Below are 18,179 nucleotides of genomic sequence, written 5' to 3'. Positions count from 1 at the left end.
ATTTTTTAAGCAGTTGGACATGCACACAATTAGAGATTCAGTTCCAGATTTCTTCCCTAATTTACAGCTAATTTACCCTAATTCTGTCCTAATTTATACCAAATGATTAAAACTCTGGGGTGAATACTTTGGAGACAAGCTTGTTCTCAGGCCTAAAAAGTCCAGAAATTACCCATTCACCTACTTATGAGCAAGATATATATATATATACATATACATATACATAGCTACCTTTATTCTCTGCCCAGCAGCTGCCTCATCCAGGTGAAGGATGCTGTGATGCTGTGCCATTTAAATAGGTGTGGGCATGACCAAAGAGCCTTCCCCGGTCCCCTACTCTGTCCTTTTCTCTCAGCACAACAGAAGCATTCCTGGTGCCTGCCTTGGGCACAGTGCCTCTCTCCTTATCCATTTGATACCTACATAATAAGACTTTTAAGTAAGTCGAGAGATTTCCATTAAAAATATTTAGGTTTATTACTACCATTACTGTGATTGTCCATGGAATAAAAAATCAGGGTACTGGTATGCGAGGCAATTTACAAACACCAAACAAAAGAGAGACTAATTTTCTTTTCCAGTTTGAATATTAATTTCTAATAATTTACCGTTTTCCTCATGGCTACACGTTCAGCAGACTCCCGGATTGCCACTTTCCTTGATTTTTTTTCATGGTGTTGCTCTTCAGAAGTTGTCTTGGCCACCTTGCTGACACTAACTCCTTCCCCTGTAGCAAAAAGGTTCCTCTTGGCAACATATGCAGCACTTTCTTTAATTCTCTCTTCTTCAGTGTCTGTGATACCACTGATATTCACTTCTCTGAAAGAATTTTTAAAAAGCAGAATCCCGTTGGAATGTGCTGAGAACATGTTCCATGTCTACTTGCTACCAAATTAGCCACTACAGTGGCCAACATTCTTCTGCTACTATTTTATCATGTGTATTCAAAGCAGAAACATGGAAGGGAATCTGCAAAAAGACTGAGTATTTCACTGTCTAAAGTCATGGCCATTTCCAAGGCCTCTCCTTCTAAATATGCTGTACACATTTTCAGTTTAAACATTATCCTTCTGTGGCTTTTTATCTCCATCGCTATGAGTGTGAGGCATATCCACAGATTTTCAGGTATTAACTTGCAGTGTTTGTAACAACACAGCCAAAGGGGCAGGAGATAATTGTAGCTGAATAACACTGTCCTCATTCATGATTTATAAACCCCTCCCTCCCCCTATAACTGTAGACAACAAAAATTCTCTTTGTTCACAGAAAATTTCATCCTATGCTGCTTTCAGGAAAATAATTCTGGACTTTCTTGAAGGCTGCTCTTCAGGCTTTATACAGAGGTGAGGCACAAAGAACTCTCAATGGGTGCAATCCTGTTCCCACACTCACATGTGGATGAATCTTTGAAACCACACTGGTTTGGCACTGTCAGGACATTACAGCTGCTGCAGTGGTGCATATACAATGAGAGTCCCTTGATGTAAGAAGCAGCATTTATATCCTCATGTTGAATTTAGTTACTTTAAGGGAACATTAGATAGCACACTGAAAACAAATTCTGTTTAAGTTCTCATTAGGTGCCATCTTGCAAGCACTACAGAAACATCACCTCTGTTTCTAGAGTGCACTCAAGCACAGCCTCTCTTTTATCATAAAACACCTACTACTACTACAAAAAATAGAAGGAAGAATTTTCTTCTGTTTTCTTTAAGATTGCCAACATTATGCATTTGATAGCATCTCTCAATATTCAAAAAAATTGAATTTAAGCTCAGAATTAAGCATCCAGCCCTTTATCTATGAAGTCAGTTTGGTGAGATGCAAGACAGTCAAGCAGTGGAATGTGCTGTAAACTTCATTACATTTAAGACCCGCTGAAAAGACTAAAAATCTTACTTAACAGCATAGAGCTTTGACTATCCTCAAACCCAACTTCCTGTGTTTCAGTCTGCTTTAAGAGGATGATCCTTAAGAAATCAGTGGAACAATAGATTTCCTCCACTTAGGCACATCAGTTGCCCCCACAAATATCATCTGAAGCTGCAGATATATGGAAGAGATTTTTAAAAATAATTTTGAAAAATCAGTATAATGAATATGAATATAGCTATCTACATTCATTTTAAATTAATCCATGGCATTTTTCTTCAAAGGCAAAATGATACTATTTCCTCCTTAATTACAGAAGTTAAGATCTCAGCAACTTCACAGTATGGACTGATTTCTCAAGGCATTAAGCATCTTTTGGAGGCTGATGAATATCCTCTGACTAAAATAGAACTCATCCTAGTCATTTGCCGTTGTAATCCCCAGATGCTTTTGATCAACAGTATTAAATATTTAGATTTTCTAATAATTTCTCCTGTTATAATCTTCCCAGATCAAAGAGAAAGATTCTCTGAAACGCAAATCATACCATTTAAGAGTTGATTTTACAGTCAAGTCTCAAGGGTTTCAGTAGAAAATTGTTTTCAAACAGATACAACGAGATCCAACCCCAAATGGCACAGGCAAAATATAATTTTAAGGGTATCTAACATCTACAGTCCTTTGGCATAGGCTTATTTGTGATTGCAAATAGTTCCATGAGCCACATTCAGCAACTTCAGCACTTATGGCATTACATCTACCTCTGGGTGCTTCACTGTCTAAAATACTGTCTGCCTGTCCACAATTTTCTCTTGCAAGGATTATCCCAGGTGTTTAAAAGGATCAGTTAAAAGGATCAGTTGCAAAGTGAATAATCTGAGCAAAGTATTTTTTCTGTAGCAGAACCTGAGGGTGCCGAAGTAGAACTAAATAATGGAAATAGTGACACATCGCTGAAGGTCACCCAGCCTCCTACAAACCCACAGAGAGGTGACCTTTATAAATAACTATTCCTTTCAACAGCTATCTGCCCATGGGAAACAACACATCAGTTTCACTGGGGAATTTGGGAGTGACATATAGCATGCACATGGTTCAATGGGCTTCAGCTGTTATCTTTCAAACAAAAATAAATGTCTGTCAGGAATGTGGCATGCAACTTCCACAGTCTTGGCATGTGGTCATGAGCATGATGCCAACAGTGAAAAGCCTGAACCAGATACCATTTCATGCCATGTTGAGTGGAGCACTCAACCATCATCATACACTATTTTAGCTAATTTTTTTTTAATTAAAAAAAATCCCAAAACAAAATTAAAATTTTTTTGGATCATTTCAGTGGCAGAAAAGCACACAGAGCTTTCTGAATTGCCATAAGCAAAAAGTAAGATTGACACACATACAAAAAAGTAAGTAAGAATCTGACAGTACCTTTCAATGTAGGATCCCAAATAGGACCCCAAAATATTTTACAGACACAAATAAATAAAGCTACACACCCTCACATTGAGTTAGATATTACTGTATGCATTAAAAATAAAATAAATGAAATTGTTTCTTAATATTGTTAAGATGTTAATATGGTATGCTAAGATCACAGAGGTCTGTAAAAAAGCTAAGTACTAATCAACAGTTGTGTTTTTCAACTATTGCTCAATACTATAAATTTTACTTGTGTAGACTCAAGATACAATAAAAAGGGAGGATATTTGTGCAAGGGCATGGGAGACAGATGATGGTGAGCTGCAAATCTGCTACAGAAGTATAAACACTGGCTGAGATGCAAAAGTAGCGAGAAGCCTCGAGAATATGTTATCTCAAGTTTTACATGAGACTGTCACATTTTTATGTGTTTCTATCACAGAAGAAACAGATGAAACTCTAAAGCAATTGTTTTAAAAGGCAGCATTGTGTTTCTCAATGTTGGTTGGATCAAAGAGCAGTGAAACCAACACAGGAATGTACAAGGCGTGAGAAAAATTACTCTGAGATAGTGGGAGGGAGTTAATGAAAAACAAAACTACTGTTTTCATCACAAAAATACCACAAATGCTCAAAAGGCCAGAGAAATAACATCCTCCACTGACAAGCTGGAACTAAGTTCATGTGAAACCACAAGTTTGGATCTAAAGCAGAAGTGCCATTGGGTGTTGATTAAGAGTAGACAGAAAAGCACTGGCTCCCAGAAACAACTTGGAAGTGTCCTGTGAAAAATGCTGTGCTGCAGAGGAAAGACAAGTTGAAGGGAGGTTTTTGTTCAACTGCAGGTGGGCAAGAAATTTTTTTCCTGGCCTTTAGCCAGGAACCACCTTTCCAGACTACACCCCAGTACGTATTAATCTGAACAAGTGACTATCCTGGAACTGCTGGAGACTCCTACTAAAATCACTATGCCACATCCCAAAAAGGGCAGAGGAGCCTCTTTGCTGATGTTGGTTCTGGCTTCCACATAAAGTTCACATTCAGCTTTACTGAGAACACTGCTGCAGTAAGAAGTCTTACATCAGTAATAACCATGCAATAAATACCACCAATACGTGAGATCAGTATGAATCATTACAATGGATTTGAGAAAACATTTGGTTTTATTCCAGGTTTTCCCTGTGCCAGGACAGGACATTAGCACATTGTTTCATTGTTTCTATGTTTAATGCTTGGGAAGAGATATTTGATTACAGAACAAGTCTTCAAACCAAAAGAATAAGCTAAATAATGTGGACAACATGCTTGTCAGGTTCCCAATAGGCAGGGTTCTAATTATATTTTCATTTCATAGAAAGGGTCTTGACGATGTGTTCAAAACAAAGTCCAGACACATAGGATCATTTGTCCTGGCTCTGGATGAACAATATCCAATTTCTGCCAGTCAGTTGACTTCTTTTTGTCTTTTTATCACTCATGTGAAGTGCAAACTATCACCATAAGATCCACAAGTGTAAAGACAGATTAATGGATTTGTTATTTTATAATTTGTTAATAAAATGTCAGATATAAGATACCAAACAAAATGAAAATGAACATACCGTCCTGTGAATATGGGCACTGAGTAGTCTAAGGCTTCATTCTCTTTGTCCTCTGATATCAAACTCTGTTTTGCTCTCTTTGCTTTGGGACTCATCTTATAGGATTGATCTTCTATCATTAAGTTGGAATTTTTCAGTCTGAAATAAAAATTTTATTGTTAAAATCAGGGGGGGGGGAAAGCTGTTAAGAAGCACTCAAAACTACAATTAAAGTACTAAAATTTTTTTTCTGTCCTGTTTTGTAATCAAGAATTTATATTTCTTAATAGCCATACTTTCAGAGTTATTAAACACATAACTATGTGTACTTTTGACAATCTCATCATTACAAACATATCACTTATGCCCTTTGATATTAAATCTAAATAGATAGTTTAAACAATATGGCTGGTAGTAATGTACTTTTTATAGCTTTTGGTTTGGAACTCGGGGAGATCATTTAAGTCTCTCCACAGAAATTGTAGAGCACTGCGTTGTTCAGAAACCAGTGTTGCCATTCCCACTGCTCTCCCATACCACTCCAATCCTTTGGAAGAGAAGAGCTGAGTGAAGTAGCAGCATTTAACATAGCACAGATGAACGGAAGATGACTGAAAAGGAGGAAGAGCTTCCTCTCATCCTCACCGGCCTGGGAAGGATTCTGAAGAGAATGAAGCATATTTGAGGCAATCACTTTAGGTTAGTTTTTAAAATAGTTACAAATTGTGTCAACGAAGTTTGAAACACCTGGTCCTCCTTTGCCAGAGCAACAGAACTCTAATTCCCATATCTATGGAATATGCTAATTATTTGTCAGCCTTTTATAAATCCCCAAAGTGTCTATTCACCTTCCTTGCAACATCATCACACAAAATCACATTTGAGTCTGCTTCTGGTCTGGGGATTTGTCTACAGAGCATGAGCTCTGTGCTCACACATGCAGATGCAGGAGTAGAATGATGGTTTCTCAGCAAGGCTTGTTAGCCCTGACATGTGCCTCTGTCAGGGATAACCTGCTTCCCACACCCTGGATAGCTTACACTGGTGTCTCTACACAGCACGCAGCACACATATATCAAAACCCATGCTAGCACTGGGCCCCTGGGAATGTTACACATGCATAATGTAATATAATATTATATCCTTGGGCTAATGTTTTCCTTAGGCTGTATCCCTGCAAAAGTACCACCACCAACACATGAAGAGTGCTTCGTTTCCAAAATATGTGCTAGTAATGTATCCACTGAGATTGTGTGTGAGATGACACAGGTCCACCTTTATTCTCCCATCTTTCCTTCCTTCATTTCTTTGTGTCCATCCATTTGCCCAGGCTGTGCTCTCTTCCTAACCAGTTCCTGTTAAATCAGTCTCCCATTCTCTATCTCTCTTACTGGCTTTCTTAATGTAATTCCGCTGTGCTCCCCAGGTGCCATCATCACCAAGCCTACAGCACTGCTGCCAAGAGATGCTTGTCACAAGGGGGTAAAAGCAACTGTGCTTCTCCTTCCTTCCTTCCTTCCTTCCTTCCTTCCTTCCTTCCTTCCTTCCTTCCTTCCTTCCTTCCTTCCTTCCTTCCTTCCTTCCTTCCTTCCTTCCTTCCTTCCTTCCTTCCTTCCTTCCTTCCTTCCTTCCTTCCTTCCTTCCTTCCTTCCTCCCTCCCTCCCTCCCTCCCTCCCTCCCTCCCTCCCTCCCGGTTTTCACTCAAAAGAAGGCACAGCCAGTGAGGGACTTGAGGCCAAGGGCTTTCCATGTCAGGCACCACGGGGTCAGCCAAGGCACAGACCACATCTACAGGAGAGAGATGCTATGGGCTCTGGGTTTTGACACCAGGCACTGCCTAGGACAGCCAGGGATGGAGTACAAGAGAGGCAGATCCACCTTTAGGGACAGAAATCCAAGCAGAAAACACTCAGCAACAATCCAAGCAGAATAAAATGAAATGGGATGTGCAATGGCCTCACTCCTGAGCTGGACAATGATGTGGTGCAATCACTACAGCAAACCACAAATGCACTGGGACAACTCATCAAATGAGTGATAAGAAACATCAAAGGCAAACTATTTTCATTATTTTTCTTAATTGAACTAGAGTCTGTAAGGAGCTGCAGATCTTTACTTAGCAGGTGACTTTTATTCCTGTCCTATTTAAAAATGGGTCAAACCTGGAATTTTGACTCTGAGATTTCCTTAGAGCTTTAGGCTGAACCTGTTAGGAGACCACTTGATTCCTCATTGTTTCTAGATCAAGAAGGATCACAGTACCAATTGAACTTAAGTTAAAATGTCTAGAAGTTTCTATTTTCATAAATGCAGTTGAAATGTGGCGAATATTTCAGCTCAGGCTGAAATTACAGCACTGTTAAATCCAGATCAACACATTATTTCTAAAGGAGAGTTTGGCATTGCAGTCAGTTTAGTTTTCATTTACAGTCCAGATTACACACTCATGCAGGGAATTAATGGGAAGCACATATAGCAGTTCCCATCACTCCCTGCTAGGCATTTTGTTGATATCTTTCCTGTACGGCAGTGGAGGTTTCCTATCTTTCACTTATATCTCTCTAAAATTATTTGAAAATGCAAGAATAAATTACTCTATCTTCTGTTTGTTTGCAGGTTTTTTTATTATTCAAATACTCCAAGTGTTTGAAGTTGAATATCTCACCTTCATGTCTGTACCAGAGCACCCAGCTGGTGTTTTCAGAGGGATACCTAGAGTAACTCCAAAATGTTCTTTAGAATTGCACTGCATAAACCAAGAGATTAGATGAATAAATTGGAAGCAGCAGAAAATGTTTCTCCTTTCTAAATTCTACCATTTGCTTCTGTTCTGGCAGAGCTAGATGGAGGCTAATAGAAACATATTCAAATGGAGCTCTTTGCTTGAGAAAATAGATTAAACACTGTTCTATCATGAGGTTTATTTCTATGTTCTCCTGTGTTCTTTCTATTTCTTCCTGTGCAACACAAAAAAAAAAAAAAAAAAAAAAAAAAAAAAAAAAAAAAAAAAAAAAAAAAAATATCCTGCCTATAACCATTATTTAGGTGGCCCAAAGGAGGACTCTGTTTCTTGAACCAGATTCTAAAATCTTGCCCTTTATTTTAAAACATTCCAACCTTTTACCTGATATGTGGAACAGAATCTCCCTAGAGGAGCAAGAACAGGGTATCAGTGCTCTCTAGTTTCATAGGGAGGAACAGTACCATGACCTTTTAACATCTTTCAGCCTCATTTGATATGCCCAGCTAGCATACGTATATATTTTTCCAGGTCAGATAATATCTGTACTGGCTTGTCAAGGTTGGTGACCTAAGCCTACTGTCCTTACCTGGGTGGTTTTTAGCATGTTAAAATATCAATGCCAGCATTTTTTCTAGTTTTTCATTAGAGACACTGAGTTGTAAAAGGCACAGGCATTGTTCTGTAGAGATGTAAAAAAAAGGTGCTATTAACTTTTCCCTCTAGCCTAACAGAAGAACTAAAGAAAACACTGTGCAGAGCGTCTGCAACTCCCAAACAGATTCTTTGTTCTGTTTTGATGTCTTATTCTCAGACAGAGAATATGTTGTCACAGCCCTTGTTTCTGTGCCTGAAGGGACAGGTTTCCCACAGTACCCAGAGTCTGCACCCAGTGGATGTAGAAATGTGTTCTGGAAGCAGACCACAACACCCTATTCTTTAGTTATTTCACTCCTGCATGAAAAGGCACATATAAGCTCTTTTACACCTCTTCAAAATCACGTATTTGTCCTAAGCAGAAGGAGATGATGGTATACACAACGGTTGCACCAGCTGCACCTGCTGGAGAAGCTCTGTTAGCCATGAGCCTTGTCCAGGCTCTCTGTTTAGCAGCTGCTTCTTTCCTAATATGCAATATTTTAACTTAGTGAATATAGGAGATGGTGGATTGGCAAACCCAGTTACAGGAAAGGAAAGGAAAAACCAAATATTTTCAGAAAAGAACTATTTAAATTCAGTCTCTAAAAATGAGAAATACTCTCTTGTGGCTATATTAATTTTAAGTTGCTGACAGGTTTGTCATAAGCTGAGGTCAATATTGCTGGCAATATTCCCTAACACAGCTTCCACAGCAATTATATTTGAAGGGGAATTGTTTCCACAGAGCAGGTCTCATTAAAACAATTGCCATGCTTGGGTATGACATCTGGAAGCCAGCTTCTTAACCCTCACCTATAATAAACCAAAGGATGAGCAGTGCCAAGATCATGGTCTTCTCATGTTTCTGGTAGTTCATTATTTACTCCACCGTGTCCTGATCCTGGTTACAATGTTGCTCAGAAGAACATTGGCTTTCACTGGCAGCCTAATTAATTGCATGTTAGCAAGGCATCTCTCCTCCCTTTGCTTGGTACACCTGAACTATACCACATCTTCTTCGCTGTTTTGCCTGACCTGCAAAATACATGCTAATGCCTGAGCCACCCCAGCAGCTTCTGTTTTCCCTCTAAGCAGGTGAATAGCCCTTTTGGTGGTAGATAATCTGTGACACAATGGGATTATCTGATACTGCTAGACAGGAGAATAACACATGGCAAAAAACACAGTGAAAGTTTGAGCAAAGGTAAATCACTGAGCTTCCCCAAAAAAGAGTTAAACGAGTTTAATCCAGCAGTCCTGTTTGACAGCCCTGCAGTGCTATAAGCAGCTTTGGCAGATCTGACTCAAAGCTTCTCAGAAGCACATGGAGGATGGAGCGCTGCTGTGGAAGAGGGCTCCTCTTTCCCACAGGAGCTAACCTGCCCATGCTGGCAGCCCCCAAGGATTGGATGGGGAAGAGGATGGGTGGCCACAACATCAGTTTGTGGGAGACATCCCTCCTCACCTGTACAGAGCCTCAAGGGAAGCAGCACACATCACTTTTCCTGCCTCTGATGCTTGGCTAGAGACAGCCCCACGAGCTGGTGGGGAGGGCTGGGTGTGAACAGGCAACCTCAACATGGTGAGATGTTCTTTCTTTTGGGAGCTCAGAGATTTGCACCTTTGGCCAACTGCAACCAGCAGAGCTACAAGCTCCCATACTTGCTCTTGATTTTGCCAGTTTTCATTTGTCTCCTTGTAATTCCTCAAGATGTTGTGGTGTGAAGAAGACTTGAAATGTGGGGAACAGGCCACTTGCACATGGAAAATTTTTCACCCTCCTGAAAATCAAGCTGTGGCTCCTTCAAACTGCCCGTGTTCACACTCTGGGAAGTGAGAGTGAGGCTTCAGTGTTAGAGAACTGAGCCTGGGTCAAGGTCTTGCAGGTTACCTAGTTCCTAGTCCTTCTCCACTGCTTTCCCCATGATAAATTCCTCACACAGCACTAACTGCATGTCAACACCATTGCTTCATGAACACTTTTCTTACTCTGACTACAGAAAAGGATGAGACTTAAATTTTGCAAAAACAATAAATTTAACAGAAAATACTTTAGATAAAAAAAGAAGTGACCTGAATAAAAACTTAGTATTTGAGTTTTTCTGCTGGGCTTAATGGTGTTTTTCTGCAAAACTATATCCATTATGCATAAATGTATATTTGATTTTAATATTAATTGCATTCAACTAATGCAATCATTAATCGTTAGCTGAAAAATTTTGTCTGGATTTGGATTTGTGTGTCCATTCTGGTTTCAAGCAAACACTACTGTTGAGGTCATTTGGATACAGCATTTCAATTCAAGGCTTTTTCTACTTCTAGAAAATTGGAAGACTTTTTTTTCCTACACTATTCTTTTCATATGGATGAAAACAGAAAATCTTTGATTGTCCTAATTTGAGTAATGCTTGTTGTCTCCACATTACCCCTTGAAGTATTTTGGGTTATCTGGGAAAGACAGTACAAATTTGGCAAGAATTCCCTCAAGTTTAAACTACATTTAACTGTAGAAATGCATTATTTTTTCCACTTTGCAAACTACAGAAATATGAGCTGCAAAAAAGAAATAAAGACCAACATAGAGGCTATATTAACCATAAACCCAAGATTTTCATTCAGAAATATTGTCTCCTGTGTTAATTAAGTTTTGTGTAAGAGAGCTTGGAATCCCATGTATCTAATCTCCAGAGTCCTTGCCCTAGGTAACATCAATGAATTTCTCAAACCTCCAATACAATGACAGGATCACAGAAATAAAGAAGTTCTGAACAATCTATTGGCAAGTCTTGTACTACACAGTATTATATGTGCAAATGCGCTACTTTAAACCAAAAACTTTTATCTTAAGCAAAACCTCAGGAAACCTGGAAATGTTTTAAGTTCTCTCTCAACTAAGCAATTACATTTCCTTTTGACATTAGAGGAGTTCTTAATGAGAACATACAGGTTTCAGAAGAAAATTGTGTGACAGCTGAAATGCTTATAAGCAGGACTCAGAAACAGGATTTTTAACAATCATTTTTTACAACTTGAAATTCTTTTTTTATGGAAACCTTTTCTTCAGGAAAAAGGAAGCTTTGGGTTAGGGTCAGCAACAGAGTGCAGGCACAGCTACATTGCTGCAGAAATTTGCATATCTTCCTCTACCCAGCTCCACTTGGAAACATAACCCTCCGTCCCACCACCTCCAGTTTTCTTCCTGTCATCAGCAGATTATAAATTAAATTGCCACTGCTTTACTCAGTAGTTAATTATCTGCTCAAATAAAACTTTTTCAACAGCAAAGCCTGGGTACAACTCAGCTTAAGACATGCAGCTATAGAATCATAGAATCACTAAGACCTCTAAGATCACCAGATTCAACCAGTAACCCAGCACTGTCAAGCCCATCCTTAAATCATGTCCTTAAGCACCACATCCACACATTTTTTGAACACTTCCAGAAATTACTATTCCACCATTTCCCTACTCAGACTATTCCAATACCTGACCACCCTTTCAGAGAAGAAACATTTCCTAACCTAAACCTCCCCTAGTGCAACTTGAGGACATTTCCTCTCATCCTGTCTGGTTACCTGTGAGACCAACCTCTGCCTGGTAACACTCTCAGATAGTTATAGAGAGTGATAAGGCCTCCACCAAGCATCCTTTTTTTCCAGGCTAAACAACTGTAGTTCCCTCAGCTGCTCCTTGTAAGACTTGGAACCTTCATCAGCTTTGTTGCCCCTCTTTGGATACATTCCAACTCAATGTCTGTGAGGAGTTAAGTAAAGCCATTCACCTGGGCTGTAACAGCCTGATGTTCAGATTCCTGAACAAACTCTGGCAACTAGAAATTGCACCCTGAGCTTCCTGAAAGCCAAGTGACAGGTGAAATCACAAGGTATTGTTTACTGTAGTACATGTAGTCTTTCTCTCACTGATTTTGGCCAAGATTTCACTATTATCCACAATCCTGGGGGGATATTCCATTTTCAAAATTTAAATTTTCTGGTGGACAAGTTTTGATCAGTTCTGCTAATGATACTCTTAATTTTACATTAATAAAACAGAGAACAGATGTTTTCAGCTATAATTTGTTGATTTTTTCCTCTATTGCTAACAGCTGCTCTAATCTTACTTTAATACTTCCCTAATTTCTGTAAATCTCTGAGATATATGCATACAAATAATATGAAGCTATTATAACAAAAATATTCTGCTAATGTAATTGCTTGAGCAGTACTTACTATCTTAAATTTTTAAAAAAGCCTGTGAGAGCAAAGCATAGTTAGTCTTCTAGTGCAAGATGGACACTTCAGGTAATTTCTACTTTGGAAATAGTATGCCTCAATTAATATACACTGTGAAAACTTCGGTTTCTCAAATCACTCAGCACAAAAGTGAAACTGTTAGGCCAAAGAAGAATTAATCATATATGGACACATCAACTCAAACTTGCATGAAGAACTTTGAGTTCTTTTACTACTCCAACCTTGCCAGATAAGAGACAGCCTCAATCCAAAGCTATCTCAACTCTTCATATTAGATTCAGCTGCATTAACGTGGCTAAACAACTTGGAAGGAGAGGCGACTCATGCCTAACCAGTTTGGAGTGTGACCATGTCACTATTCAGCCACATCAGCATTGCCAGTGCTATTCTTATGACAGCCCAAGCATCACACATGGATTAGTCCAAAACACTAAACTGACCACAGTCCTTCCCATTTCCAAAGCCAAGGGAAAACACCAGACCAGGAAAATACATTAACACCAACTAATAGAGAAACTTTATGTGGACGAGGAGGAGAGTTTCACCACTGTTTTCAGTGGGAAGTGATTGGACATTTTTGTACCAGAATGCTGTTTTGAAGTCAGATTTACTTACCTGGAACTGTAGGCTTTAGGCTGTAGGATTTACTTACCCCAAACTGTAGGCTTCAGATCCCAGCCTGTAGGCTGCAGCCAGCTTGTTGATGGATTCAGAAGCATGGCTGTAGGCAGATGAGCTGGTGCTGAGGGACTCGGAGTCGAGGCTGTAGGCTGCAGATCTCTTGCTCTGCGCGGCAGAGTGGTCGTAGGCAGCGGATCCATAGCTGTAGGCGGCTGACTCGAGGTCGTAGGCTGAGGAGCTGTGGCTGTAAGCTGCTGAGGAGTCCAGGCTGAAGCCTGCTGCAGAGGAGTGGCGATAGCCTGTGGAGCCTCTGGCATAAGCTGCAGATCCTTGGGCATAGAGGGCAGATTTGCTCTTTGTCTCCTTTTGGTACTGGCTCACGGTGGAGGACAGTGCTTTGTGGCGGTATGCTCGGTCATAGTGCTCGTGGTGTCTCTGGTAGAATGGTAAAGACATCATGGGTGCCTTCGAATTTTGGGGTTGACTGCACTTTTCTGAGTGTAAATAAGCAGGATAATGCCTGAAAAAGAACAGATCAAACATAAGGACTATTGTCAAGGAAACTCCCAAGTTAGCATACAAATAATACCCAACTTCACACAAACTAACACTGAACTCGAAAAATACAATGCAATGAATTTAGAAATATCTTTTTATGATGTGATTTAGACTTTCAGACAGGTGCATACTCAAGTTTCAGAATGCTCACATGTCATCTGTCATGACCAGAAACCTTTGCACTGTTGTGTCTATTCATTTGTAGTTGGCTCCTTGCTACTGCAAAATATTCAAGTTTTATGTGCTCACTTAAAACTGCAAACTTATGAAACTCTGTGTGCCTGACTTCTTCAAAGATAGTATAAATAATTTTGTTCAATTACAGTAGAGATAATAAAGTAATAAATTATTTTTAAAGGCCTGAGCAAGGCTATAAAAGCTGAAACAAAAATATATGACCATTTCATTTATTTCTGTAATCCAATTTTCAGATTGAATTTAATGTTCCATTTATTATTACAACACTAAGATTGAGAAGGATATCAGTTTTTCTCTAAATGTGCATTACAGTGATTGTTTTGTATGTGACACCAGAGTTCAATTTAAAAGGGCTTATCATGCATTATATTTTTACTGTTTAATCAGGGACCCAGTCCGTATGCAATGGGTAAAATAATATCATGCTCCTCAATCCAAATCCTTCTCTTTTAACCTAAAATATCATGTTCAAGATTGCCAAGACCCTTCCTCCAGATGATAGGCCCATTTAAGTTTTAGTTTGCATGTCATTCGTTAATTCTCTTGTAGTCATTTGTAGTGCAAATTTTGATCAGGTGAGAAGTAGCTCCCCTCTCAAAATGGGATTGAAATTGAATGCAGAAATATTTTCCCTTGTTTGTTTGTTAGTTTTAAAACCAGCAGTTCAGTCATTATTTTGCTTTTTTATTTTACTGTAGTTACAACTGACTTTTTCTACTTCGACATGCAAACTTGCTCAAGTAATCCATATGATAACCTTTCTTCTAAGCTTACGTGGCTACTAGGATTGTCCCTGAAAAAGTACCTGATTAGTAATAGAAATGAGCTACAATAAGGAAACACTAATGAGGTTTTAAAGAAGATCCAAAAACAAAGGTGAGAGGTGTTTGCTCTTGTTTTGGGGCTTTTTTAGTATCAATCACAACATTTCCCACAACAGTGGGAAATTCATTCTGCTTTGTGTTTTCTTCATATTAATGAAAAACAATTAAATGTTTGGACATAATATACACTTACAGAACTGGAAGGCAATCATCACTTCATGAAAGTCTAGATACTCAATTTGGGTTGTCCTGCAAAGGGTCAGGAGTTGGTCTTTGATGATCCTTGTGGGTCCCTTCCATCTCAGAATAATCTGTGATTCTGTGATTTTTCCCTGGTCTTTATGCTTCCTAGATTTCAGTCCTTGGGTTTTCCTTTAGTATTTGGTTCTGATAGTAAGTCAACAAATTTCAAACTTGTTGATAACTGCTGAGGTATTCACCCTAACCAAGGCAAATTATGAACGCCCCGTCTCCCAAAAAACCAAAAAAAAAACACCAAACAAACAAAAAACAAACAAACAAACAAAAACCAACAAACCAAACCCAACAAAAACCAAAAATAAAGAGGAAAACTTCCTTAGATTTTAGGGATCTCACAAGAGAAATGCTCTTTGTAGGACAACTGAATTGATCATTTTGTTGCAGGAAGTCAACAGGAAGAAACTTATTTGGAAACATTTTATGCAAAGGAAATTGCTGATATCCTGACCACAGTGAATCTGTGACTTCAAGTAGATGAGATTATGCATTTACTTTATTTTTATCTGAGGATGAAGGAGAAATGGGAAAGAGTGTTAGCCCATTGGTCTGTCTCTGTGGCAAAAATTGATGTCCCTTTTTAACTCCCTTATTCCTAATGCTGATTATTTTTTCATGTTAATCTAAAAGAATGCAATTATTCTGCCTAGCATTCTTGTTTCTAATACCTGCCAGTATTTTGTGTTGTTACTTATTTCACTTTTTAGCTACCAGTAGTATGTAGCTTCTCGTAATTTCCCTAGTTTTAGAAGAAATTTTTTTTCTTCATTTTTCTTCATTGTCTTTCTCTTCCAGCTCTTCAGAGTTGGGTTTAGGACTTGTAAGTCATTGTGATCACTGCCTAGGAAGGTTAAGGCATACAGAAGAATATCTTCTTGCACACTAAAAGGGAAGGAACATGAGAATATCCTGTTTTCCTTCTGCAGAGTACTATGGCTTGTCTTCACCAGCTTTATTTGAAGTGTTGGCTGGCTTCATCATTCATACGACAGCCACAATACCAACATGCATTCAGCTCAGGCATTCCCACAGCCTTCCAGGCTTCAAAGTATGGAAGGTGATCCACAAGTATGAAGCACTGCTTGTATTGACCATTAAGAAGTTAAATGAGGCATTTAATTTACATTTTATCAGACCAAAAGAACAAGTTAAAATGTATAGAGGGAACATTTTTCTTCCAAAGATGAAAGGTGTGGATCTCACTGTCCTCTGGAGTTACAGTCTGTGATAGGAGTAAGGACTATGATAGCAAGGCAGGCACTGAGGACAATCAGCTCTCTTGGTTCAAATCAAAGTCCAACACTGACTCACATCACGTAAAAGGAAACTCCTTTCATAGTTATTTTATCACACTATGAGTTATATTTTGTATTTCCTCTGAGACATCATGGATTGCTCACAGGCCAGGGTAAGTTGGTTACATTAGTCTGATCAGATACAGTAGTGTGATGCTATCGGAGATGACAAGCAACTCAAAAACTTCCAAGGACTTTTCTCCTACCTGGAGCACTGCCTGATTATCAGATTGACTCACGTCTCTCAAGTTTTATCTGTGCTACCTGCACCAACTTAGTCTACATGCACTAACTGGCTCCCTTCAGTGTGAGGGCAACACTCCCTCTCAAGATCAGTGTAGCACTTCAGACCTTGTCCTGAAATTATTAGTGACCATAGTTAGATGGATTTGCAGTTTTTGGAGCTGCATTTTATCAGCTGTTGAACTGAGTATTTAAAATTACTACTGAACTGACAGACAGTTCTGTATTTGTCCATATTCATAGATGCACATTAAAGGAACTGATTTTGCTGGCATTACCTCTTATGCTGTTTATCAATCTGTGTAATCCTCTAAAGATCTACTCCATCAATTGATGAAAATAGTGAAATAGATTTTTAAAAAAAGAAACTCTTGTAAGCAGAGAAAAGATAACATCCTATCCAACAAGAAAATATTTATGCTACTTAAACATTCTCAAAGCCCACAGGAGATTACATGACAAACTCCTCCTCTATCTCAGTTACCCATGCTTCATTTGAGAGTACTGTGACAATATGAAAAGATAGCTAAGTGAAAATAAAAGAGCCCCTGCACTACTTTCTTTTATTTCACAGCTGAACCTTCAGATGTCTTCAATTCATGTCCACAAATCCCTCAACTTCTGAGCTGAGAAGAATAAAGGGAGTTACTATAAAGTTGGCATTATATTTTCAGATTAAAAATAATTGAATACATAAAACCTTCTGGCATAAAAAAACCACTTACCAGGATCCAAATGAATGACAGCAAATACAAGAGCTCCCAAGCGGATGAATAGCACAAATATACAGCAACAATGAAGGCAGCAAAGAAAGAGGTAGTTAGGACGAGGGGTAAGGACTGGACTTCAAGGTCCAGAACAAAAATAATGCCTGCAGTCAGTGGAATGTCAGAGCCCCAGTCCAGACCTTTTATGGCCAGGGGGATGCTATAAATATAGCATGGAAGAGGGAGAGAGACAGAGACAGATACCGATACCCTGTACTATCTCTGTGCAAAGACACAGTGACGGCAGCCTCAAACTAAAGGAGATACAGAGTTCTCCCTTTAAAATATCCTCACTAAAATCTGCATAAAATCAGCATTCCACTTCAAAATTATTTCTAGGATTTTTTCCTTAGTTATATCAGCTTTAGGAGGAGAGAAAAAAAAATGTGTCATGAACCAGAAACTAGGAATAACCAATCCCTGTATTGACCCTTGCTATGGTACAAGAATATGAACATTTTATGTTAATTTTTTTTTAATGCTAAGCTATAGTACACATAATATAAATATTTCAGCTTAATGACAGACAATCTATCAAGACTCTCTAAAGTAATTAGAGTTACATTTCAATAGAAATGTATTTTCTTTGTTCTGTTGACAGTGGTTTTTATCATCTTCTTTAAGATAAAATACTAAATTTAGAACATGACTTCATGAGGCATTTAAATAGATATAAACAATGCAGCTCTAAAATCCAACTTTTTTGTTTCTAAATTAAACAGTATTACCTTTAGGAATAATTAAATGGGCTTGTTTTCTTTCATTTTAGTCACAGAATTCTGGCACAAAAATGAGTAATCAGTGTGGCTGAATATTACCTCAGAACAAGTTCTGTCATCTGAGGTGGAATGCAGTGTGACTTCATTGTAAATAAAATTTTCTTCTGCACTGTAAACCTAGTTTTCAATA

The 18,179-nt window shown here is 38.7% G+C and overlaps 1 protein-coding gene across 1 annotated transcript in view; it reads right to left on the bottom strand.

The window, feature by feature from the left end:
* MYOM1 (myomesin 1) overlaps positions 1-17,341 on the bottom strand; it is a gene marked incomplete at its 3' end in the record, with an annotated part of 71,998 nt that extends 54,657 nt beyond the window's left edge. Inside the window, exons 1-4 of the mRNA XM_083857672.1 lie at positions 17,229-17,341; positions 13,159-13,647; positions 4,896-5,033; positions 609-819 (exon numbers count right to left, since the gene is read on the bottom strand). Coding sequence (XP_083713798.1) covers positions 609-819; positions 4,896-5,033; positions 13,159-13,586 — 777 coding nt within the window. The 5' untranslated portion in view covers positions 13,587-13,647; positions 17,229-17,341. The remainder of the gene's footprint in view (positions 1-608; positions 820-4,895; positions 5,034-13,158; positions 13,648-17,228) is intronic.
* Positions 17,342-18,179: the final 838 nt, after the last annotated feature.

The sequence above is a fragment of the Zosterops lateralis genome, assembly GCF_965231275.1.
Source record: "Zosterops lateralis genome assembly, chromosome: 1".
NCBI classification, from domain to species: domain Eukaryota; kingdom Metazoa; phylum Chordata; class Aves; order Passeriformes; family Zosteropidae; genus Zosterops; species Zosterops lateralis.
The sequence above is the reverse complement of the archived record's forward strand: the minus strand, read 5'-3'. Positions and strand labels throughout refer to the sequence as shown.